Genomic DNA, 22,575 nt, shown 5'->3' with positions numbered 1-22,575 from the left:
CGTGGAAAAATTCTTCAATGAAGAAGGTAGGTGTGGTTTCTTCATCATCTCTCATTTTCCTTGTAAGAGTGATTGCATCAATAGTTTTTCAAATATATATTTTAGTTGTTGGTGGGTTTTATTTTATTTATGTGTGGTGCTGAGAATCTAACCCAGTGCCCCACACATGCTAGGCAAGTGCTCTACCACTGAGCCACTGCCCCATCCCACATCGATATTTATATTAGGAGCAGTATCAGTATAAAGGAGGTCCTCTTGAGTGTCATTAATTCATAATACTTTGCTTTAGAGACCATACAAATTGCTGCTTTATTAAAAGCTACCAAGATTAAGGCTCAGTGCTGCACGCCTATAATCCCGTGGCTCAAGAGGCTGAGGCAGGAGAATCCCAAGTTGGAGGCCAGCCTCAGCAACTTAGCAAGGCCTTAACCAACTCAGTGAGATCCTGTCTCAAAATGAAATATATTAAAAAGGGCTGGGGATGTGGCTCAGTGGTTAAGTGCCCCTGGATTCAATCCCTGGTACCAAAAAAAAAAAAAAAAAAAAAAAAACAATAAAAATTTAAAAAAAGTTTTTAATGTGGATAAAGTGCAAGTTTTTTTCTTTGCTAGTTTGCGCTTTTTGCATCGTATATGGGAAAAACACCAGGTCCATAACAATTTTCATCTGTCTTTTCTTTTCAAGTTCCATAGTTAGATAGCTCTTACATTTAGATCTGTGATGTGACCCAGGTTAATGTGGTCTGTGGCGTGGGGTAGAAGTTTGAGGGTGACTTTTTGGGGGTTTTGAAACAATGGGACAATATCCAACTGTTCAGCTGCGCTTACTGTAAAGAATATTCTTTCCCCATTGAATTAACCAGACACCTCCATCAAAACTAGATGGACCATTTAGGTGTGGGTCTGTTTTGAATCCTACATTCTCTCCTGTTCCCACAAACATCCCCTTGACCTATTTACTGGGCCTTCTAATAAGCTCAGAACTGGGCAGTGCTGGCCCTTCAGCTTGGCTGTCTTCTGAAGTCATGTGGACTCCAGGCCCTTTGGACTCCCAGGGAGTTTTAGAATCAGCCTTCTGTTCTCAGCAGGCCTGTGGCATTGGCTGGGGTTTCATAAAGTTCATGAATCAGCGTGATGAGGAACTGAGAGTACGGCATCTTGGCCTATCTTCCCCCTTATTTAGGTCATTTTATTTTCTCTTAGTGTTTTATGCGTGGGGTTTTTAGTATGTAGGCCTTGAATAATTTGTGCCAAAAATTCTGGATGGGGGGCTGGGGCTGGGGCTCAGTGGTAGAACATTGCCTAGCATGTGTGAGGCACTGGGTTCGATTCTCAGCACCACATAAAACTAAAGTTCATTGACAACTAAAAAATTTTTAAAAAAGGGTTCTTGATAGGCCAGGTATTGTGACACATGCCTGTCATCCTAGTGGCTGGGGAGGCTGAGGCAGGAAAAAGCCAGCCTCAGCAATAGGAAGGTCCTAAGCAGCTCAGTGAGACCCTGTCTCTAAGTTAAATGCAAAATAGGCTGGGGACGGGGCTCAGGGTTTGAGTGTCCGTGAGGTCAATCCCCAGTAACCCTCCGACACACATACAGAAAAGCATTACTGTAACACATAGGAAGGACACACTTTCTAATCCCGTGCTAGAGACTGTTCCCTTTTGCCCTCATGGGTGTGCATGTTGATGGATGAATCGATGCTGATCAGACTGGAGGCTGAGGCAGGAGGATTGCTAATTGGAGGCCAACCTCAGCTTACCCTAAGCAATTCAGTGAGACCCTGTCTCTAAATAAAATATAAAAAGGGCTGGGGCTGGGGCTCAGCCTGCAGACTGTGGTGACACCGTGGAGGCTTTTGGACAGTGGGGTGAAGGGAGCCCCGGTCACTGCCTGGGTGGGGGGATTGGCCTAGTGTTGCAGCCATACACCAGGAGTTGTGTGCCTCCCCATCTCCTGGACAGTCGAGTCAAGCATGTGCAGGCATCTGCATCTCATAAGCATGGAGTTGACCACCATCTCACATGGCTAAGGCACCAGGCGACCAGTGACCAGGTCAGCAGACAGCCACCTAGCCCTGATGGCTTTAAACCACAATTCTACAAACTACATCAAATCAAGTCAGTGATTCGATGTGACCATCACTAGACAGTTTTGAGAATTTTCAAGAATCCTTCTAGAAGTTTCGAGCAGTTTTGAGAAACTGCTAGCACTGGGGTTAGATGCTCTGCCAAAAACATTCTGAGTCCCTTTCTCTGCATGAAGATGGCTTGCTCATATTTTGTTTCATCAAGATGTTTTCTTTTCTCAGTGGATTCTCAGAAAATTGACCGGGAGGGGAAAATCCCAGACGACACCCTGGAAAAGTTGAAAAGCCTGGGTCTCTTTGGAATGCAGGTCCCCGAAGAATATGGTAAGTGGAGGAGCCTCCCTGGTTGGTGTGGCTCATGAGGGTCACTCTGCATTTCCCTGAGAGGCTGCTGTTCTGAAGGTACACCACCTAGACCAAATGGTGGCCCTGGTCCTTCGTCCTGCCTGTCCCCGGGCCTTGCTGGGGCGGCCTCCACCAGCCATTAATGGAGGCTCTGCAGGTGTGGGCGAGACAGGGCTCGGTGGTGCTTTAAGGGTCAGGCACATTTCCAGGCTGCAGCGGGTCCTTTGGAGATGCACTGTTGAGTGTGTTTCACGAGTTAGACTTTCCACAGTAATCCACGGAAGTGTCTCTTTCTGTTCTCTTCCCTGCCTGGTCTCTAGGGAGACCTTACTTCCTGCAGCAGAGGACAGGGGCTGTCAAATCTGTACCATAATTTCCTCTTGGTCCCTAACCTAGAGCTGGTCCATGCTAAGACTAACCAAGGTGAAAGTTGAGGCCAGATCAGCATTCAGCGGTATAACTTGATTTTATTTATTTATTTTTACCTGGTGCTAAGGATTGAATCCAGTGCCTCATACCTGCTAGGCAAGTGCCCTCCCACGGAGCCCCAGCCCCAGCCTTTTTTATATTTTATTTAGAGACAGGGTCTCGCTGAGTCTCTTAGGGCCTCACTAAGTTGCTGAGGCTGGCCTCCACCTTGTGATCCTCCTGCCTCAGCCTCCCGGGCCTCTGGAATTGCAGAAATGTGCCCTCGTACCCATTTTTTAATGGTGATCCAGTTTTACTTACGTAATTCAAAAGAAGTAAAAGGCAGTGAAACCTTTTGCCTTAATGGGAGGAGGTGGGCTGAACTGTGACTAACATGGTTCCCTCCCTCCTAGGTGCCCTGGGCCTTTCCAACACCATGTACGCTCGTCTAGGACCTAGAGATCATCAGCCTAGACAGCTCCATCACTGTGACAATAGCAGCACACCAAGCCATAGGCCTCAAGGTCAGATGCTGGGGTTTCTCCCTGGGGCTCTCTGAAGGGGACAGGGTACAGGGTCATGGTTGCCCCTGTGAGCAGGGCATCGGGCCTGATACATCGAGGTCCTGGAGGGTGAGTCCACCTCCACACCACTCGCTCTAGCCACTCTCGGGACTCGTGGTCACCATACGTGTGGCCTCTCCTTGGCCCATGTATCAGTGGCCCTTTGCTCATGTCATCCCTTCATACTAAACCCTTGTCCTGCCTGCCCAGCTCTGACCCCTTCTTTGAGAATGAGGTGGAATGTTCTGTGGGCCAGGAGCGGGCTCCCTGGGCTGTCCCCCGCTGTGTGTGCATCTGACTTCTTACCCCACTGGGCCAGGCCCAGGGACACACAAGTCTCAGTGGCAGTCCCATGAGGGTTCCCTGTGCTCCGTGTAGACATGTAGGGGAAGAGATGCAGGCCCAGCAGCCCTCCCCAGAGAGCAGGGGACCCTGGGGACACTGGCTGCACATGGTCCCAGCCCTCCCACGTCTTCACCTCCCATTATCCAGAGCACCAGCTAGGAGGGGCAGCCCCCACTTGGAGATCACAAAGTGGGGACTCAGAGGAGGACAGGCCAGGCCCTGGGCGCCCTGCCATGCAGAGGAAGGGTCTGGATGAAGATCCCAGAGTCTAAGCCCAAAACACTGCCCTGGGGCAGGTGCAGGAGGGGCCTCTCGGCAGCCGGCCCCCACCTACGGCCGTCAGCTCTGGATGCCTGCTGTCCTTTCTGGCAGGACGTCAGCATCGTCCTCACGAGGGACATCAGGACTCGCTCTCGGCTCTTCACAGCCAAGACAAGCCTGTGGATGGCGATTGTCAGGAAAACAAGTGATATAATGTTAGCAAAGATATGGGGGAAAGGTTCATGCACACAGTGCTGGGAGTGCCAGTGGTGTCACCACTATGGAAAGCAGTCTGGAGACTTCGGGACCAGCCGAGGTGTCCTTCAGCAGTTGAATGGATAAAGAAACTGTGGTCTATATACCCAGAGGAATATCACGCAGCCTTAAAGAAGGATGAAATGATGGCATTTGCTGGTAAATGGATGGAGCTGGAGACGATCATGCTGAGTGAAATAAGCCAGTCCCAAAAACCAAAGGCTGAGTGTCCTCTCTGATATGGGGACGCTGACCCACAATAAGAGGGTGGACAGCAGTTCACTAGATGAGATGCAGGGGAGTAGAGGGAAGGGAGGGGAGGGGACTGGGAGAGACAGGGGAATGAATGGACGTCACTTTCCCATGTTCACATAGGATCACACGACCAGGGGCACCCCACAGCAGGTCCAGCCACAGGAATGGGAAGTCACACCCCCGTGTAGGTGTGGTATGTCCCAGAACACTCTGCCGCCCTTTGTGGCCGAAAGGAACAAATAAAAAATGTCTGTGCGTTTCTTTGAATCATCTTGGTTGGCACCGAAGAACAGAAGGCCAAGTACCTGCCCAGACTGGCGTCGGGGAGCACATTGCCACCTTCTGCCTCACTGAGCCAGCCAGGTCTGCCCTCCCCTGAGCCGACTCCCACAGCCACGGGCCATGTCCAGGGCTCCCTGGGACAGAGGGCTGTTATCAGGAGTGGCTGACCTCATTCTGTCCCCACCTGAGGCCTCACAGAGACTTGAAGCTGCTCTCTGGCCACTTCTCTTATCTCTGCCTAATTTCTGTTTCCCAACGAGATAAGTACCCGCCAGCCTCTGTCACCCTGGTGTTTGTTACTGACAGCCCCCTTGGCCCTCGGGACACATACGGGCATCCAGGCACCTTTCAGAACACGCGGGGCGTGCACGGTGGGTCTCCATCTTCAGATTAGGAGCTGGAGGCTCCGTGGGGGGCATCACATAGCTAGATGGGGACAGGGCTGGGTAGGACTCAAGTTGAGGTCTTGTGATCAGGCTATGCCTAATGCTGCCTCCCTTCACAGGGGAACCTGGAATGGTCATCCAGAGACAGGATCTTGCTGAGTTGCTCAGGGCCTGTCTGACTTGCTGATGCTGGCCTCCACCTTGCGATCCTCCTGCCTCAGCCTCCCGAGCTGCTGGGATGACAGGTGTGCACCACAGCACCCAGCTTTAAAGAAAATTTTACTGGAATGTGCCATGTGCTTATAGCCTACATTGAGAGGCACTTTCATGTCGCAGCAGCAGCGTGGGGGTGGGACAAGCTGTACCTTGCCAAGCTGACCCTGTATATCGTCTGACCCTGTGTTTAGAGGCTGTGTCGCCTCCTGTGGACTTAACTCCTAAGACCCTCCATTTCCAGGCTCTCGGCTGACTCTGGTGTATTCCCAGGGTTCTTCTCCCCACGTCTCACCCACGTCTCTCTGTCTCTGCAGCGGGAGTGACACCGCCTCCATCCAGACCAGGGCCATGCTAAGTGAAGACAAGAAACACTACGTCCTCAATGGCTCCAAGGTACAGCCTCACCACCCCGCCCTGTCAGGTCTCGGTGGCCGCCTTCACTGCCACCGCTGGGCCTCTTCCTGTGCCCAGGTCTGTGACCCTCTGGTGACTACCCAGCAGGTGGATGCTCCTCCTTTTTCAGGAGCAGTGCTCAGTCCTCAAGTGGCTTACACAGGTCCTCTGTCCCTCTGGTGACAGCCAGGCCTGGCCACAGTGTCCCTGATGCTGGAGTACCAGCTGCGCCCGGAGCCAGAAGTCTTAGTTGCATAGAATTTCATGCATCCGTAGGTCTGGACGGTGCCCGTCCTTGACTGAGCACAGGCCATCAGGTACCCATTCACAGCTGGCTGGGTCTCTTCCATCAAGATGGCCTCTTGACTGCATCTGTCACAGTTCAAACACGGACCCCTAAGAGACAGAGAGCTGGGATACCGTTATGGCTTTCTTACTATCTAGTTGCCATTCAGATTTCCCAAATTAGCTCATGCCTCTTGAATCAATGTCGAAGTAAAGCACACGCTTGTCATCCCAGCAGCTCAGGAGGCTGAGGCAGGAGGATCGCAAGGTGGAGGCCAGCCTCAGCAACTCAGCGAGAACCTGTCTCTAAATAAAATATAAAAAAGGCTGGGGACAGGGCTCAGGGGTCAAGCACCCCTGGGTTCAATCCCTGGTGCCAAAAAAAAGATGAAAATAAGTGCCTCGGTTGGGGCCTCACAGGTGGTGGTAGAGCCGAGAGGAGTCTCTGAGGACCCCTTGCTCTCTGTCCTCAGGTCTGGATCACCAATGGGGGACTGGCCAACATTTTCACTGTGTTTGCAAGACTGAGGTGGTCAGTTCCGATGGCTCAGTAAAAGACAAGATGACAGCTTTCATAGTGGAAAGGGACTTTGGTGGAGTCACTAATGGGAAACCAGAGGATCAATTAGGCATTCGGGGCTCCAACAGTAAGTCGTGTGGGTGTCTATGTGTGTGTATGAATGTGACAGTGTGTGTCTGGCCCTCTGGTCTGTCCAAATATCCAGGTAAATAAGATTTAAATACTTACGTAGCCAGGCAAGGAGGCACACACCTGAGTTAAGAGGCTGAGGCGGGAGGATCACAACTTTGAGGCCAGCCTCCACATTTAACTCCCAGCAACTTAGCAAGACTCTGTCTCAAAATAAAAAGGACTTTGGGTGCAGCTTGGTCATGAAGTACTCCCTGGGTTCAGTTCCCAGTCACAAATAAATAGTTTGGGCATGAAGTCAACATTGTTGGTAGAAAGGCCATTGAAGACTTCCCTGGTGATAGGTGAGCTCCTGGAAATTACTCATTTATTCTGCAGTCACTGGCTGGGCACCACTCTGTGTGTTAAGCTTTGGTGGCTTCCAGAGGGATAAGGCCATCAGAGGAACAGAAACCACAAAGGCCGACAGCCAGTGTCCTGAGTAAGCCAGTGCGATGGTGCACACCTGTCATCCGAGAGGCTCGGGAGGCTGAGGCAGGAGGATCGCAGGGTGGAGGCCAGCCTCAGCAACAGTGAGGCCCTGAGCAGCTCAGGGAGACCCTGTCTCTAAATAAAATACAAAATGGGGCTGGGGACAGGGCTCAGGGGTCAAGGACCCCTGGGTTCAATCTCTGGTACCAAAAAGAAAAAATGTCGTAGGTAAAATCCTAGGACAAGCCACCCCCTCGTTCCTTGCTGGACCCTCCGTCCTCTCGCATCCCCTCCTGCCCTCCCAAGCCTACCTGTTGGCCCTGCTGAGCGCCGTTCACTGGAGGCAGGGGTCCTTCGCTGGCCTGCATCCATCCACCCATCCTGGGGTCCTCCTGCTCCTTCTAGTTGAGGTCTCGGTGTGCCTCCTGGAGGGGACCGCATGCTCCCACGGCCACTCCTGGGCCCAACTCTGTTGGGACCCTGCCTTCCAGGTGGCAGAATCCCGCACAGCATCTCCCTGCCTGAGGCCCAGGGAGCCTGAGCTCCACCGGAGCCCTCCGCACAGTCGCTGTGGGGCCGGGGACCGGTGGTGCAGAACCGGGCGGTAGAGGAAGGGGCTGCTCTCGGCCTCAGCTCCTCTAGACCTTGGCTTTGGGCTCAGGAAATCGGAGGGTGCAGTTTTGTTCTCCCCTGTGGAAGCTGGAGGGAGATGAAGGGCCCAGTGAGGCTCACCAGGGGAGTTTGACCACAGAGCCCTGTCCCCAGCCCTTTTTAAAACTATTTAGAGACAGGGCCTCGCTAAGTTGCTGAAGCTGGCCTCCACCTTGTGATCCTCCTGCCTCAGCCTCCTGAGCTGCTGGGATGACAGGCGTGGGCCACTGCACCCAGCCTGAGTCCTGCTTTTATGTATGTAATGGATGATGCAGTAACTTAAATAATGATGATAATAATAATAGAAGGGAGATCCATCAAGTAGAGCAAGTGGATCAGGGGAGGGAGGAGGAGGAGGAGAGGGAAGGTCCTAGATGAAGCAAATTATGTCACGCACATGTACAGCTGTGGCACAGGGAGTCCCAGCGTGAAGTATAATTATAAAGCACCAGTTAAGAATTTTTTTTAAAGATCTTTATTAGTTATCGATGGACCTTTATTTATTTGTTTCTGTGTGGTGCTGAGAATCGACCCCAGTGCCTCACACACGCTGGGCAAGTGCTCTGCCCCTGAGCCACCGCCCAGTCCCCTCTGCCACCTTCTCTCTCTAAAGACAGCCTGGCAGGTGCCTGGGAGGAAGGAGGTCGGGCTGCCTGGGGCCAGCTCTGTGGGGACCCCATGTCCACAAAAGTTAGGGTGAGTGGTGCTGCTGCTATTGAACAGGGCCCACGAGAGAAGGCTGGTGGCACAGGTGACGTCAGGGAGTCAGAGTCCTGCCCACAGGGGCCAGCAGTTTCTAGTTTCATCTCCCTGACCAACACCTGAACTCCACCAAGACAGGAGCTCTGCCCCGTCCTGTCCCTGCATGTGCTGAATGGCACAGGGACACCGCTCAGGGGACACCCGAATCCAAAACGAGTTAGAGAGCTTATTGCCCAGCCAGGGACACTTCTGCCACGCACAGTGGCCTCTCCCAGAAGCGTGCCAGGCTGTCTGTGGTCCAGTATGTAAGGAAGAAAACCACATCTTATGGAATCTGCGAATTGCATGGAATTTGTATTTTATTTAGAGACAGGGTCTCACCGAGTAGCTTAGGGCCTTGCTGAGTTGCTGAGGCTGGCCTCCAACTTGGGATCCTCCTGCCTCAGCCTCCTGATCCACTGGGATTGTTGTCCAAGGTCCAGGGTTCAAGGGCTCAGAAAAGCAGTGAGCACAGCAAGTCGGACCCCACATCCTGGGTCCAAGTATGTTTGCAGATGGATGAAGCACAGAAAAACAAAAATTTTTTTAAATGTTTGTTTCTTAGTTTTAGGTGGACACAATAACTTCATTTGACATTTTTGTGGTGCTGAGGATCGAACCCAGTGCCCCCTGCATGTAGGCAAGCTCTCTGGCACTGAGCCACAACTCCAGCCACAAATTTTTAATAATTCTTAAAAACAAAGATGGAGTCACTATGGCTCTACTTACTGTTTTACTAATCCATAGTTTTTAATCTATAATCAATAACTTATCAATTGTGTTGATTGATCCAGACCATAACAGAATGAGTGCACCACATGCCTGGGGTCCGGGGGACAGAGGTTTGTATTTGTCTGCTAAAGTCTTACATTTCATATTTCAGCTTGCGAGGTCCATTTTGAAAACACCAAAGTCCCCGTGGAAAATGTCCTTGGAGAAGTTGGAGGTGGCTTTAAGGTGAGTAGCTGGCTGAGCCCCACGTGGTGGTCCCACTTTCTATCTGTCCCTGCTCCTAGCAGACCGGACTATGCTTGACCTGTGACTGGGTGTGACTATCTGGCATGTCAGCAACATGAATCAACCTGGGCACGGTGGTGCACATCTGTCATCCCAGCAGCTCAGGAGGCTGAGGCAGGAGGATCGCAAGGTGGAGGCCAGCCTCAGCCACTTAGTGAGGCCCTAAGCAACTCAGTGAGACCCTGTCTCTAAATAGAATATAAAAAGGGCTGGGGACGGGGCTCAGGGGTTAAGTGACTCTGGGTTTAATCCCTGGGACCAAAAAAAAAAAATGGGTGACCAGTCAAACCCAGATAAAGGAGTCTTTGCTTAGCCCTGGACTTCCTTCCTCACAAGGCCTCCATTATCCTGAGAAAGGGAAGTGACTCCTGTCCCCACTGAGCTCCAGAGAAGCTAACGCACAGCCCTTAATCTGGAGTCCCAGCCCCGAGTGTTTGGATTTCTTCTTTTATTAAGAAACAATTCCCATGACCTCAAATTGGCCACCGTAAGACACACGTCTGTTGTCTTCAGCGTACTCACAACGCTGCGCAGCCGTCCCCTCTGACTGCAGGACACCAGAGTGATGTCATCCAGAGTGATGCCATGTCTTGGGCCCCACCTTTCCCCTGTGCTCCGGGAACTACCTCTTGACTGTGCGCTTCAGGGCATCTGTCAGTTCTGAACGTTTCCTAGAAGTGGAATCACACAGTAGGGGGTGTTTTTTTGAGGGGTCCCAGGGATTGAATCCAGGGGCCCCTGAGCCCCATCCCAACTCTATTCTGTATTTTATCGAGAGACAGGGTCTCGCTGAGTTGCTCAGGGCCTCGCTTTTGCTGAGGCTGGCCTCCAACTTGGGATCCTCCTGCCTCAGCCTCCTAAGCCGCTGGGATTGTTGTCAAAAGCTGGGTCCTTGTTGCTGATGCCAATCCAATAATGAAGACCCATCCTGTGGGTGTCGAGTGGGATCTCAGTGGGGTTAAGTTTTCATTGTCTTCATGACCAGTTCTGCTCAGCGTCTTTCCGCGGGCTCACAGCCGTCTCTATGTGGTCTTCTCATTTCTGTTCTAAAAATTAGTGACCCGTGACAGCAGGTAAATGGAGCATGATGTCTCATTCCTCTGGGTGTCCATGATGTAGGCTCACATTGGTCATGTAGTCATGTAGCCACAGAAGGTGACGATGTCCAATTCATTCTGCTCTCCTTTCTACCCCCAGATCCCCTCCCCTCCCTTCACTCCCCTCCACCTGACCCAGAACACCTCTCTTCTTCCCTAATGCCCCCCACCTTATTGTGAATCAGCAACCACATATCAAAGGAAACATTCACCCCTGTTTTTTCGGGGATTGGCTTATTTTGCCAAGATAGTCTCCAGGTCCATCCATTTTCCAGCAAATGCCACCATTTCATTCTTCTTTAAGGCTGTGTAATATTCCACTGTGTATCTGGACCACACTTTCTTTATCTGTAGCTAGTCTTTGAAGAAATATCTCTTCAAATCCTTTGCCCTTTTCTTTTCCATTCCACCCAATTCTATTCAAGGTGCTGGGGCCTGAGCCCAGGGCCTCACCTAAGCAGGCTCCACCACTTTGCTCTACCCCAGCCCCCTGCACTCACTGCCTGCTGTTACGAGAATCAGGTTCCTGACAGAGGAGTCTGCTCAGGGATCACAGGACAGAGACGAGAAAGATGGCAGTGCAGGTGGTCACTCACACAGCCTGGGTGAAAGCCTGGGATGCCCACTCCCAGAGTTGCCTGCCTTCACAGTGTCATTGCGTTCTAGATCTTGAAGTCACGCATGTCACTTACGTAGTTTGTGTGTCGCATATTACAGCCTGTGTATTCCACTCATCAGTGAGTCATGACAATCTTTTTTTTGGGTACGTGGATGGGACCCTTGTGCTGCACAGTGTTTTCACACTCTGATGTTGTCACATTCCTGATAAGACTGTCCTTATTTTTATTTTTTTATTTTTGGGGGGAAGGGTACCAGGGATTGAACTCAGGAGCCCTCGACCCCTGAGCCCCGTCCTCAGAACTTTTTATATTTTATTTAGAGATAGGGTCTCGCTGAGTTGCTTAGGGGCTTGTTAAGTCGCTGAGGCTGGCCTCCACCTTGCGATCCTCCTGCCTCAGCCTCCTGAGCTGCTGGTGTGCCCCCGCCCTGGCCTCCTCCTATGTTTACAGCTATGTTCTTCAGTCCGTTTTTGAACAGCCCCTCCCTGTCACTTGGCTGCTGCTTCTATTGATATAACCTTTTGACCACCCAAGAGGAAAGAGCCCTCCCAGCAGCCGCTCACGTCACCTGGCCTTCGGTCACACTGAGACCTCTGGATTCACTGGAGTGTGCCATTCCGTTTCATGTTCAGGCTGAGGGCAGCAAGCACACTAGTAACCCAGAAAAATGTTAGAAGTCTCTTTTCCTCTGCATATTAAAGCAATCGTTTTTCACCAATCACCATGGCAACTTTTGTTTTTAAATCATAGTGCTGGGGCCAGGCGCGGTGGCGCAGCCTGTCATCCCAGCTACTCGGGAGGCTGAGGCAGGAGGATCTCAAGGTGGAGGCCAGCCTCAGCAAAAATGAGACCTTCAGCAACTCAGCGAGACCCTGTCTCTAAATAAAGTACAAAATCGGGCTGGGGACGGGGCACAGGGGTCGAGAGCCCCCCTCGCCATAAAAAGAAGAACCCTGTCCTCCCTCACTGCCTGCTCCTGCCGGGTGGCCATGAACATCCTCAACAGCGGGCGCTTCAGCGTGGGCAGCGTGGTGGCCGGGATGCTCAAGAAACTGATTGGTAGGTAAGTCAGGGCCGGGACCCTTGGTGGCACTGTCTGGTCCTGCTTTCCCCACTCTGGCCTAGGAGCCTCCGCGTTCCCCGTGTCCCTCTTCTTCTGTTGGCCAGCGACCTGCCTGGGCCCGTGAGTCTGTCCCTATGTGGACACCTGGAGACCACCTTGCCCGGGCAGGCCTCCACATACCCCTGGAGCATCAGGGGACTCAAGACAGGGCCTCACTCAGTGGCTGAGGCTGGGCTCAAACCTGCCATCCTCCTGCCTCAGCCTCCTGAGTCACTGGGACACAGATGGGGGCCCTAAGCCCGGCTCAGTGGGAGCTTTCAGAGAACAGGCGGGGCTGTCTGGCTGGGAGCTGGCTTGTCACTCCACTGTCCCTAGAACCCCCCTATTCACAGCCACACCCCTTGGGCCCGGGCCCAGGTTTCAAGCCAGGCTCTCTTGCTTTAGTCCCAAGCACCTGTGGTGGCAGTGGGCCCCTCCCACAGAATGGGGTGCTCAGTGGACCTGGCTTTGGCTGGGCACCCCCTGCCTACCCCCTGGTTACCTCATCACAGCCACTCGGGGGAGGCAGAGTTGGGTGGGGCTTGGCCAGGCTCCCACATGAGCAGTGCCAGGACTAAAACCCATGTCGGTCCCCTGTGCCCACTGTCTACAGACCCAGGAGGAGCAGTCTCCTGTCTCTGACCCAGATGCTGGAAGTGGGGCTCTGACTTTTGGGGCATCTGGTGTCAGCCAATTTGATTCTTTTATTATTTATTTTTTGGTGGGGGGGTGCCAGGGATGGAACCCAGGGTCACTCAACCTCTGAGCCCCATCCCCAGCCTTTTTTATATCTTATTTAGAGCCAGGGTCTTGCTGAGTTGCTCAGGGCCTCACTATGTGGCTGAGGCTGGCCTCCACCTTACGATCCTCCTGCCTCAGCCTCCCAAGCTACTGGGATGACAGGTGCGCGCCAGTGCACCTAGATCAGATGGCATTTTTTTTTTTTTTTTTTTTTTGTGGTGCTGAGGATGGAACCCAGGGCCTCGCACATGCTAGGCCAGCACCCTGCGCCCCAGCCCACCCTCAGATTGCTTCCTGATTGTGTCTTTCTGAACCTTCCAGGAGAATTCGCCCTGATGGCTCAGAAGGCTTACGTCATGGAAAGCATGGCCTACCTCGCGGCGGGCATGCTCGACCAGCCCGAGCGCCTGACTGCTCCGTGGAGGCAGCCATGCTGAAGGTAACCCTGTCACGGCCCAGAGCTGGCACGAGAGCTACCGAGGGCGGCCCCTTTCCTGCACCCCACAGTGTCACCCCCACTTCCGGTCTCTCTGTAGTCTATAGGTCAGATCGTCCTTGGTCCAGCCCTGATGCTGTGGCCCTGTGGGAAGCTCTCCAGGGGTAAGGAGGACGGCCCTAGGGTGCGGCTGGAGCTGCAGTAAACAGTGTCCCAGGGTGCTGACCTCTGCCTGGCCCTTGGTGGCCTGGAGCCACAGGAGCCAGCACAGCCGTCATGACCTCACGTGAGGGTACATAAAACAGCAGCCGGGCTCTCCTGAGAAGGGCGTCTTTTATTTTGAGCTCATGGGCTTCTTGGTGGTATCAGAATGTTTTTTCTGGAATGTTCGATAAGGTAGATCCCAGAGTTTCCCGATGCTTTTGTTTGGAGAGTGTCATTTTTAGCTATAATAAACAAGATGGCAGATGGCAGGCAGGCTGGGTGGGTGGCCCAGCAGGTACAAGGCCCTGGTCTCTGGAATTGATTGAGCTCTTCTTTAGGGTGTGTGTGGGGGGGTGGTCCTGGGGATTAAACCAACTGAGCCCCGTCCCCAGCCCTTTTTCTATTTTATTTAGAGACAGGGTCTCGCTGAGTTGCTTAGGGCCTAAGTGGCTGAGGCTGGCCTCCACCTTGCGATCCTCCTGCCTCAGCCTCCTGAGTGCTGAGATTATAGGCGTGTGACCCAGCACCTAGCCCTGTGTGGTTCTTGAAAGCCCAGGAGGCGACCAGGAGGGGAAGGGGTGGAGGAAGGCTGTAGAGGGATGTGAGGTCCTGGAGGGAGCTGGTCACTGTGTCCCAGGACTTGCCGAAGGCCTTGCCTATGGTCACCTGGTGACTTCTTCCTGGGGTTAGTCTCGTCCTCAAGTCCCAGTTCTGCCAACAGAGCCTCCCAGCCCTCCCCAGCCACAGCTCCCCCAGGCCCACGTCCTCGTGGAGGGACTTGGCCCCAAGAGCCCCTGTGCTGATCTCACCCTGGTCTGTGGCAGGTGTTCAGCTCCGAGAGTGCCTGGCAATGCGTCAGCGAGGTGCTGCAGATCCTGGGGGGCTTGGGGTACATGAAGGACTACCCCTATGAGCGCATGCTGCGTGACACCCGCATCCTCCTCATCTTCGAGGTGAGACCCGTCCAGCTGTGTCCCCGGGAGCCCTGCTTGCACCCCCTCCCCCCTCGCTGCCTCCTTGGACCTGGGAAGTGCTACCGAGGGCACAGCCACAGGGCCCAGGACAGGCCGTGGCCTCCTGTGGAACCTCCTAGCTCCGCGTGGCCCAGGGTAGAGGCTGGGGGAGGCCGAGCAGCCGGCTCAGGCCTGAGCCCAGGGTCCCTTGGGACCTCTTTGTGGGTCTTCGCCAAGCTCCCTCCAACACATGGTGTGGGACAGACACTTTGTGGAGACCTGGGCTCCGGTCCCAGCTCTAGGGTCAGCTTAGTGACCACCAGACAGGGCCAGGCCAGAGTCAACCTTGGTGCCCCCGGATGCCCGAGGAGGGTGCGTGGTCCCCGTGCAGTGCAAGACGTGTCCTCCTGGCGAGCTGGGTCCTGTGAAGCAGGTACCCTTGGCCCTTGGGGACAAGGTGGCCTTATGAGGGTTAGAGAGGGGCAGTTTGGGCCAAGAAACAGGGAAATAGAATGTGCCAGGCCCACCCAGGACCTTTAGGGCGAGCCCGGGTGGTGGAGAGAGCGAGAGAGAGCAAGGAGATCTTTCTAGAAGCACCAGCCACACCTCCCCCCGTGGCCTGGCTCAGATGGTGGCGTTGGGAAAGGGGTCAGGGACGGGGGGCGTGATAACTGAGGTAAAAAAGGAGACCCTTCTGATGACCGAGGTCTGGCGCTGTTGAGGGTCGCGGGTGGGAGGATCCAGGGACTCTCCCAGGGCCAAGGATACCCCAGGCCAGGGCTGTGCCCGCCAGGAGGGACCCTGGCACAAAGGTGGCACCCAGCCGTCAGCAGCCTCCCTGAGGAGTCTGGCCTCAGCCCAGAGCCAGCGGACTTGTGTCCCTTGTGTCCAGTTCTTCCTGTGCCCCCAGCACTGGGGAGAGCTGGGGTATTTTGGTCACGGAGTCTGGTGACCCCGCGAGGCTGGCCAGGGGAGGCGCTGGTCCCCTCGAGAGGTCATGCCAACTGTCTGCCATGGGCACCTCCCTGTGCACCTGCCTCCTGTCCCCTGCTCGGGGTGCCAGCGAGGTGGAAGCCGCTGCTGCGGGCGGTGGGCGCTGCCTGGCCTGCCAACCCCGGAGCCCTGCTGGGCCACCTCCTGGCACAGCTGGTGACCTCCATCCCGCTGACCACAGGGGACCAACGAGATTCTCCGGATGTTCATCGCCCTGACGGGCCTGCAGCACGCTGGCCACATCCTCACCGCGAGGATCCAGTAGGTGACATTCCCATGGTGGCTTCTAGGGCCCTGCCTGGCCAGCAGAGAGCAGAGGGAAGGGCTGCCCGGTTCTGGGACAGCCTTGCGGGACCGAGGAAGCCAGGCCGGGGCCGGTCCTCCAGTCGGGGGACAGAGGCCTGCCCTAGGGTCACACAGCCCTCGGTCCCCAAGCACCATCCGCCTCCAACAGGCAGCCCCGTCACCACCCCGGGGGTGGCCAACATTTCAGAAACTGAGGAGAGAGTCTGTCCTCAAAGCCAGCAAGAGGCCAGTTCCTCTGCTGTCACCTTTCCTGCCCCATCTTGCCCTGGTCCCAGGTGGCAGCCTTTAGAGTCCTATGAAGCCCGAGTCCAGGCTGCAGATAGCACTTGGCAGCCTCCTTCGCTGGGGGACCTCCTCGGGGAAGATGCCACAGGCACAGGCCCCATGAGGGGCCCGGCTGCCCTCTGCAGGCCCAGAGTCACCCTGGGCCCAGGAGCCTTTCATGTCTTGCTGGGGTGGGCGACAGGGCCCTGGGGTGCGTGGGGGGCTCTGTTGGTGCCAGCAGGAGCCTGTGTCAGGGCTCAAGTCCTAGGACCCTGAACTCCCTGCAGTGAACTTAAATGTTGGCCGGAGGATTTAGGACTCTCTGGGCCGAACCGTGGACCTGGGGCTGACTGGCAACCTTGGAGTGGTCCACCCCAGCCTCGGGGTGAGTAGGCCCAGCAAGTGGATCCACTGTGGGGACGCCCAGCCACAGGGTCCCATGCGGAGGGTGCGCTAGGCTCTGGGTTCCTGCAGGGGAGGAGGTTCCTGCTAGTGCCCCGTGGGACCCGGAGCGCTGGGCTGTGTGCTGTCACATGGGACAGGACTGGGCCCAGTGGGGAATGGGCGCCCAGCCTTGCCCTGTCCTGTGGCCACAGGAGAGTGCCAACAAACTCGAGGAGAACGTGTACTACTTTGGCCGCGCCTTGGAGAATCTGCTGCTTCGGTTTGGAAAAAGGTGAGCAGGCCCTGTCGGCCAGGGACACAGCCAGCCTTGTGGCCAGCGGCCACCTTTGGGACTATGCCTGGGACAGACACCTTGGTCACTCTGAACAGGGGCAGTCAGCTGGCTTCGCCTGCACCTGGGAACGCCTGCTGGGTGTGTTTTCTCAGGGTACCTTCTAGATGGAGACAGGCCCCCTGGAATGAGGGGAGGGGACAGGCTGTCTGCCTGGCCTGAGTCCACAGGGTGACCCCCACGTGCTCCTGAAGGTGACCTGAGCACACCGAGCCCTGGGACCTGGGCTTGCCTTACACCTGCCCAAGTGCAGGCAGGACAAAGAGAAGGGAAAACCAGGCCGGGCGGGTGGCCCACGCCTGTCATCCCAGCGTCTCAGGAGGCTGAGGCAGGAGGATCGCAAGGTGGAGGCCAGCTTCAGCAACTTATCGATGCCCTGAGCAACTCAGCGAGACCCTGTGTCTAAATAAAATATAAAAGGGGCTGGGGACAGGGCTCAGGGGTCAAGTGTCCCTGTGTTCAATCCCTGGGACCGAAAAAAAGAGAGGTGTGTCCGGGGGTCAGGGCCAGGGGACCAGGTGGCTGGTCTCCATGCTGAGCCTCGTCCGCAGACTGTCGTGGAGGAGCAGCTGGTGCTGAAGCGGGTGGCCAACGTCCTCAACCTGTACGGCAGGGTGGCCGTGCTGTCCCGGGCCAGCCGCTCCATCCGCATCGGACTCCGGAACCACGACCACGAGGTGAGCCCGCCCTGGCCCCATGCAGCGAGCCAGGCTGGACAGTCCAGCAGCTCGTCTTGGGGACAGAACATGCGCAGGTGGCAGCCGCAGGGAGACGTGGGGCTGGGACTTGTGAGCCAGGCCTTTGGTCCTGCTGCACTTTAATAAAGCTGGTGGCTGGGGAAGCCCAGGCCCGGGGGACACAGCCCCACCAAGGACTTCTGGGACAGGAGGGCCGGGTGAGCTAGGGCCCATGGCGCGTGCAGGCAGTCACTGGAAGAGGCCGAGGTTCTGAGGCGCACCAGGGTGCCACTCGGGAGGCTGGGCAGGTTTGCCATACTGTGGCCACAGGACAGTCCTTGCCGCCCAGGAAACCGGCCATGTGCCGTCTTTGGTCCCCTACCTGAGAGAAGAAAGGGGCGAAGTGACCGGTCCACCTGCGTGCCACGTGTGCGCTGGCCCAGGGCACGGGCAGAATGGTCAGCGGGGTGGCCGTCCACCTCACGGGAGAGGGAGCGCACATCTCAGAGGCTGAGGAGCCCGCGCTAGGGGACAGAGTGGCTAGGGGTCACTGAAGTCCTGAGCCAAGCCTGTGGGCCCGCTGGGCCAAGGGCTGGGTCAGCTCCAGGGCCCTGAGCAGCTGTCCTCTCTGACCCCGGCCCCCACAGATCCTCTTGGCCAACATGTTCTGCACGGAGGCCTACGTCCAGAACCTCTTCAGCCTGTCGCAGCTAGACAAGTGTAAGTGGGGACAGGACGGGTTCCAGGCCTGGTCTGCCCCCATGGCCTCCTGCCATCTAGAGACCGGCTGAGACACACCCGCCACAGTGCCCAGCCCTGTCCTGGCACCTGCCCAGAGGAGGTCACGAGGACATAGCTTTATACAGGCCTCCACCCTCGGAGATGCCCCTTGGTGCCTGCTGCCCTGAGTGCCTGGCCACCTCCCTCCACCTGGGCCACAGCGTGGAATGTGTCACTCAGGGTCTCCTCCGACCCTCATGGTCCTGTTGGCTGCAGGCTCTGGATCGGCATCAGTGCCGATCCCAGGTCTGTTGTCGATGGTGAGGACATTGGCCAGTGACATCTAGTGGTCCCTGGTGCTGGGGTCTGGCCAGGCTCACCATAGGGCTGCCATATGTGACAGAAGGTGGTTGAAACGGTTTCACCTCCATTTGGCCATTTCCTGATCAGGATCCTCTCCCCACTCCTAGCCCCTTACAGTCTGGGCATTTTAAATAGGATAAGCCAAGTACGGTGGCCCACACCTGTCACCCCAGCAGCTCAGGAGGCTGAGGCAGGAGGATTGCAAGGTGGAGGCCAGCCTCAGCCAAAGCAAGGCCCCAAGCAACTCAGGGAGACCCTGTCTCTCAATAAAATAGAAATAGGGCTGTGGAGGTGGCTCAGGGGTCAAGGGCCCCTGGGTTCAGTCCCCAGGACCAAAAAAAGAGACTGGGACGAGCCCTTTTTAATTCAGCAAGAAGCCTCTCCCCCTCCCCTGAGCTGCACAGTGGGGGGTTGAGAACACCGCCCCCCAGCCCTGTTTGTGTCGTCACAGGGCAGAAGGAGGGTCACCCCGTCCCTCTCTTCCCTCCCAGATGCTCCAGAGAACTTGGATGAGCAAATTAAGAAAGTGTCCAGGGAGATTCTCGAGAAGCGGACCTACATCTGCGCCCACCCTCTGGAGAGAGCGTCCTGACGCTAGGACAGTGTCCCTGCCCCCGGGCCTCAGCTGACACTAGACAACCCTCTTTTCAGAAGGTGGAGAACTGCAGGAAGTCACAAGTCCCACCCTCTGTCCCCGTGTGCACCCGCTGGTGTGGACTGCAGGTCCTGCAGGAGGCTACACCGCAGCTCCTGAGCAAAGACGCAGGGAAGAGAGTCGCTGTCACCAGTGTCGCCATTGTGCTGGTGGTTGGGGACATGCTGGTGGCAGGAAGCTCGCGGACATCTGAGGCTCGGGCAGCCATTGCTACCAAGCCACAGGGTCAAGCAACAGCTGGGAAACAGCGCCCTTGTCACCTCCAAGTAGGAGGCAGATGCCCTCACAGCACGTGCTGGGAAGTGTTCAACAGAAAGGAATATAAAATGTCACAGTCTGTGTCCCCTCTGGCCTTGAGTCACCTCGTTCTTCAGAGCCAGCCTTTAAGGGACACCAGCATGATCCTGAGAGCCACCCTTTGGCAGTGGCTTTTTGAGCCCTTTGTCCTCACTCACCCCAATAGAAGAGGGCCCCAAACACCAGAGGTCAGGGCCTGGTCCCTGACCTCAGGGCTCCACAAGTGTCCCTTCTCTTGGGTCCTTCTGGTGGACGCAGCGGGACCTCATGCCCATGCAGGGCTTCTCAGTGTCTTTGCAAGGACCAGCCTCCCTTTCTGAAGAGGGTAAGGGGCGTCTGTAGGTGGCCTCAACAGGCCTCTGTGTTTCTCTCGGCCACCATCTGGTAGCATCTGCAAGCCATGCGGGGTCCCATGCTTCACCTGGTGGGCTTTAAGCTCCTGTCACCCCTGGGTGACGTGGGGCTCCAAGTCCCCCTGTGCTGTGAGGGTGGTTGGTCCCCAAGAAGAGTGGAAATGCAGAGAACCCAGGGCTCCGTGGGCCAAGCTAGTGCGTTCTTCCGGTTTGGGTGACTAAAAGTCTTGTGACTTTGGTACCAGGGATTAAACTCAAGGTCACTTAACCCCTGAGCCCTGTCCCCAGCTGTTTTTCTGTTTTATTTAGAGACAGGGTCTCACTGAGTTGCTCAGGGCCTTGCCAAATTGCTGAGGCTGGCCTTCACCTTGCAACCCTCCTGCCTCAGCCTCCCAAACCACTGGGATTACAAGCGTGCCCCACTGCACTCTGCTGAAACCTAAATTTCTTGTTCAGTTTTGTTTTCCTAGCTTGTGTTTAGTGATGGCAAAGAGACCTTGGGCACAAAACGGAGAGTGCACAGTGCCAGGGACAGGAGGCTGCATGGAGTTCCTTTGAACAGGAGAAACTTGGAAAGAGCCGTAGACACTACCCCACTGCTGGGCCCTGAGGGCTCCTGTTGGTGGCGCCAGTTCTCTGCTCACCCCGTGGGGCTTCAGAGGCGTAGCCACAGTCTAGGTCCCCCATTTCACTTCACAGGTTGTGATGTTTCTTGAACTTGATGCAGCGGAGGACAGGCCACTCCAGCCTCCTTTTCTCAGTCGTCCTTTTTACCTGGGAAGGCTGGCCGTGGAGTCCCGCTGACAGGCCTTGTGTTCCCACACTGGCCGGCTCTCCTCTTCTCCAAACTCCGAAGGCCCAGGGCTTTCCTGGGAGGGAAGGAGCCAAGTCCAGGCACCAGGAGACAGTGGCCTTCCTTCCGAGTCACTGGGACCTGCTCTTCCTGCTCAGAGCTCTTGTGTTGAGCTAGCTCCCCAGAGGAATTTTTTCTGGCCAACTTGTGGCTCGATAAACTCACCTCTCCCTCCTAAAACAAACTTCTGTCTCTGCAAACCAACAAATTTGGGTTCTGTGTTTCAGTGATGCCTTTCAATGATGATGAGGCCACTCTTCCGAAACAGGGAGGCCAGGCATGGGGAGCGCAGGCCTGTCATCCCAGTGGCTCTGGAGGCTGAGGCAGGAGGATCACAAGGTGGAGGCCAGCCTCAGCAAAAGTGAGGCCCTGAACAACTCAGCGAGACCCTTTCTCTAAATAAAACACAAAGTAGGGCTGGGGATGGGGCTCCGTGGTAGAGGGCCTCTGAGCTCAATCCCTGGCACCCCCCCCCCCCCGAAAAAAATCCAGAAACGAGATGAAGGACTTGGGGGGACTGGTGGGGTGATTCCCCTGCTTTTTCCCTCTCTTCCCCACAGAGGGAGGTCCAGCAGCATCTTGGAGCTGGGAGGACACTGGAAAGCAGGGGGGCTTTACCTCACATTTGGCGTCACACCTGGGGCTGGAATCCACAGCTGAGTTCCAGCCCTTGGGACAGCGCAAGACCCTTCTGTACCAGGAGGCCTAGCCTGGGAACTCTAGGTGGACACCTGGAACCAAACAGATGGTGCTCAAGATGCGACCAAGGGCCAGGGTCCCCCCCTACAGCCTACCAGCTGGGCAAGGTCTCCCCAGTTACCTGCAACGGGCTTCCGGGTTGGAGGAGGGGGCACCTCCAGGAAAGGCGGTGGCTTCTTGTACAGCTCAAAGTCCAGGTGGCGCCGGTCCCAGCTCCACCGGCCCCGATGCAACATGGGGTACAGCAGGTGATCGAGCACCTCGTGTTCCTGCCACTCCTGAGTCGGGGGCGGGGACAAGGAGGTTCAGAGGAAGGAGGCCCTCTGGAGATGATGGTAGAAGCCATCTGGAGGCCCACCTACAGCCCTGCTCCTCTCACAAACCTCATGGAACTCTCCGATGGCTGGCAGTGGGAAATCCTGATGGAGGATGTCACCATGGAGACCTGTCACTTGGAACCCAGTGACCGTGAGCCAGGCCTGGCGGGATTTCTCCTGGGCTTTCTTCTCTTCCTGTGAGTCCTGAGGCTCCACAATGGCGGACAGGTAGTTCTGTGAGTACGTGAACCTCCTCCCTGGCTCCTAGGAAAGAGAGGCAGGCAGGCTGGGGAGAAGAGTCACGCCATCTTGGATGTGGCAGAGGCGGGAGGGCTGGAGAGAGGACTCGGGTGCCATCTTGGATGTGGCTGAGTGGCCATTAGGAGTCCCAGTGGGCACTGGAAACAGCTAAGGGTATGACAGCTCCTGACCCCGTAGAGGCCATATTTACTGTCCCCTTTAACATATGAAACTGCTACCTACACGTAGTGGGTGCTGAGACCTGAACCAACGCATTTCCTTCCAGGTGACAACCGCCTTCCATAAGTGGTCACACCAAAGCCCTCACCAGAGCCAAGGA

General features: G+C 55.7%; 1 protein-coding gene across 1 annotated transcript; it reads left to right on the top strand.

Annotated features, from left to right (window-relative positions):
• The first annotated feature begins 2,336 nt into the window (after positions 1-2,336).
• On the top strand, positions 2,337-19,826 carry LOC139702372 (complex I assembly factor ACAD9, mitochondrial-like). The gene is made up of 11 exons (XM_071603378.1): positions 2,337-2,410; positions 5,717-5,795; positions 9,476-9,549; positions 13,491-13,608; positions 14,634-14,762; positions 15,937-16,016; positions 16,613-16,710; positions 16,922-17,001; positions 17,613-17,738; positions 18,386-18,458; positions 19,313-19,826. The coding sequence occupies exons 2-11, from the start codon at positions 5,751-5,753 to the stop codon at positions 19,411-19,413; spliced, it is 924 nt and encodes a 307-aa protein (XP_071459479.1). The 5' UTR covers positions 2,337-2,410; positions 5,717-5,750; the 3' UTR covers positions 19,414-19,826.
• The last annotated feature ends 2,749 nt before the right edge of the window (positions 19,827-22,575 follow it).

The sequence above is a fragment of the Marmota flaviventris genome, chromosome 17 (assembly GCF_047511675.1).
Source record: "Marmota flaviventris isolate mMarFla1 chromosome 17, mMarFla1.hap1, whole genome shotgun sequence".
Lineage (NCBI taxonomy): Eukaryota > Metazoa > Chordata > Mammalia > Rodentia > Sciuridae > Marmota > Marmota flaviventris.
The sequence above is the reverse complement of the archived record's forward strand: the minus strand, read 5'-3'. Positions and strand labels throughout refer to the sequence as shown.

What these genes read in the sequence shown, in the direction of transcription:
- LOC139702372 (XM_071603378.1), top strand. Translation starts at nt 5,751, where the DNA reads ATGCTAAGTGAAGACAAGAAACACTACGTCCTCAATGGCTCCAAG. An exon ending in TGGTCCACCCCAGCCTCGGG is followed by an intron (nt 16,711 to 16,921) that starts GTGAGTAGGCCC and finishes CTGTGGCCACAG; the next exon opens with GAGAGTGCCAACAAACTCGA. An exon ending in TCCGGAACCACGACCACGAG is followed by an intron (nt 17,739 to 18,385) that starts GTGAGCCCGCCC and finishes CGGCCCCCACAG; the next exon opens with ATCCTCTTGGCCAACATGTT.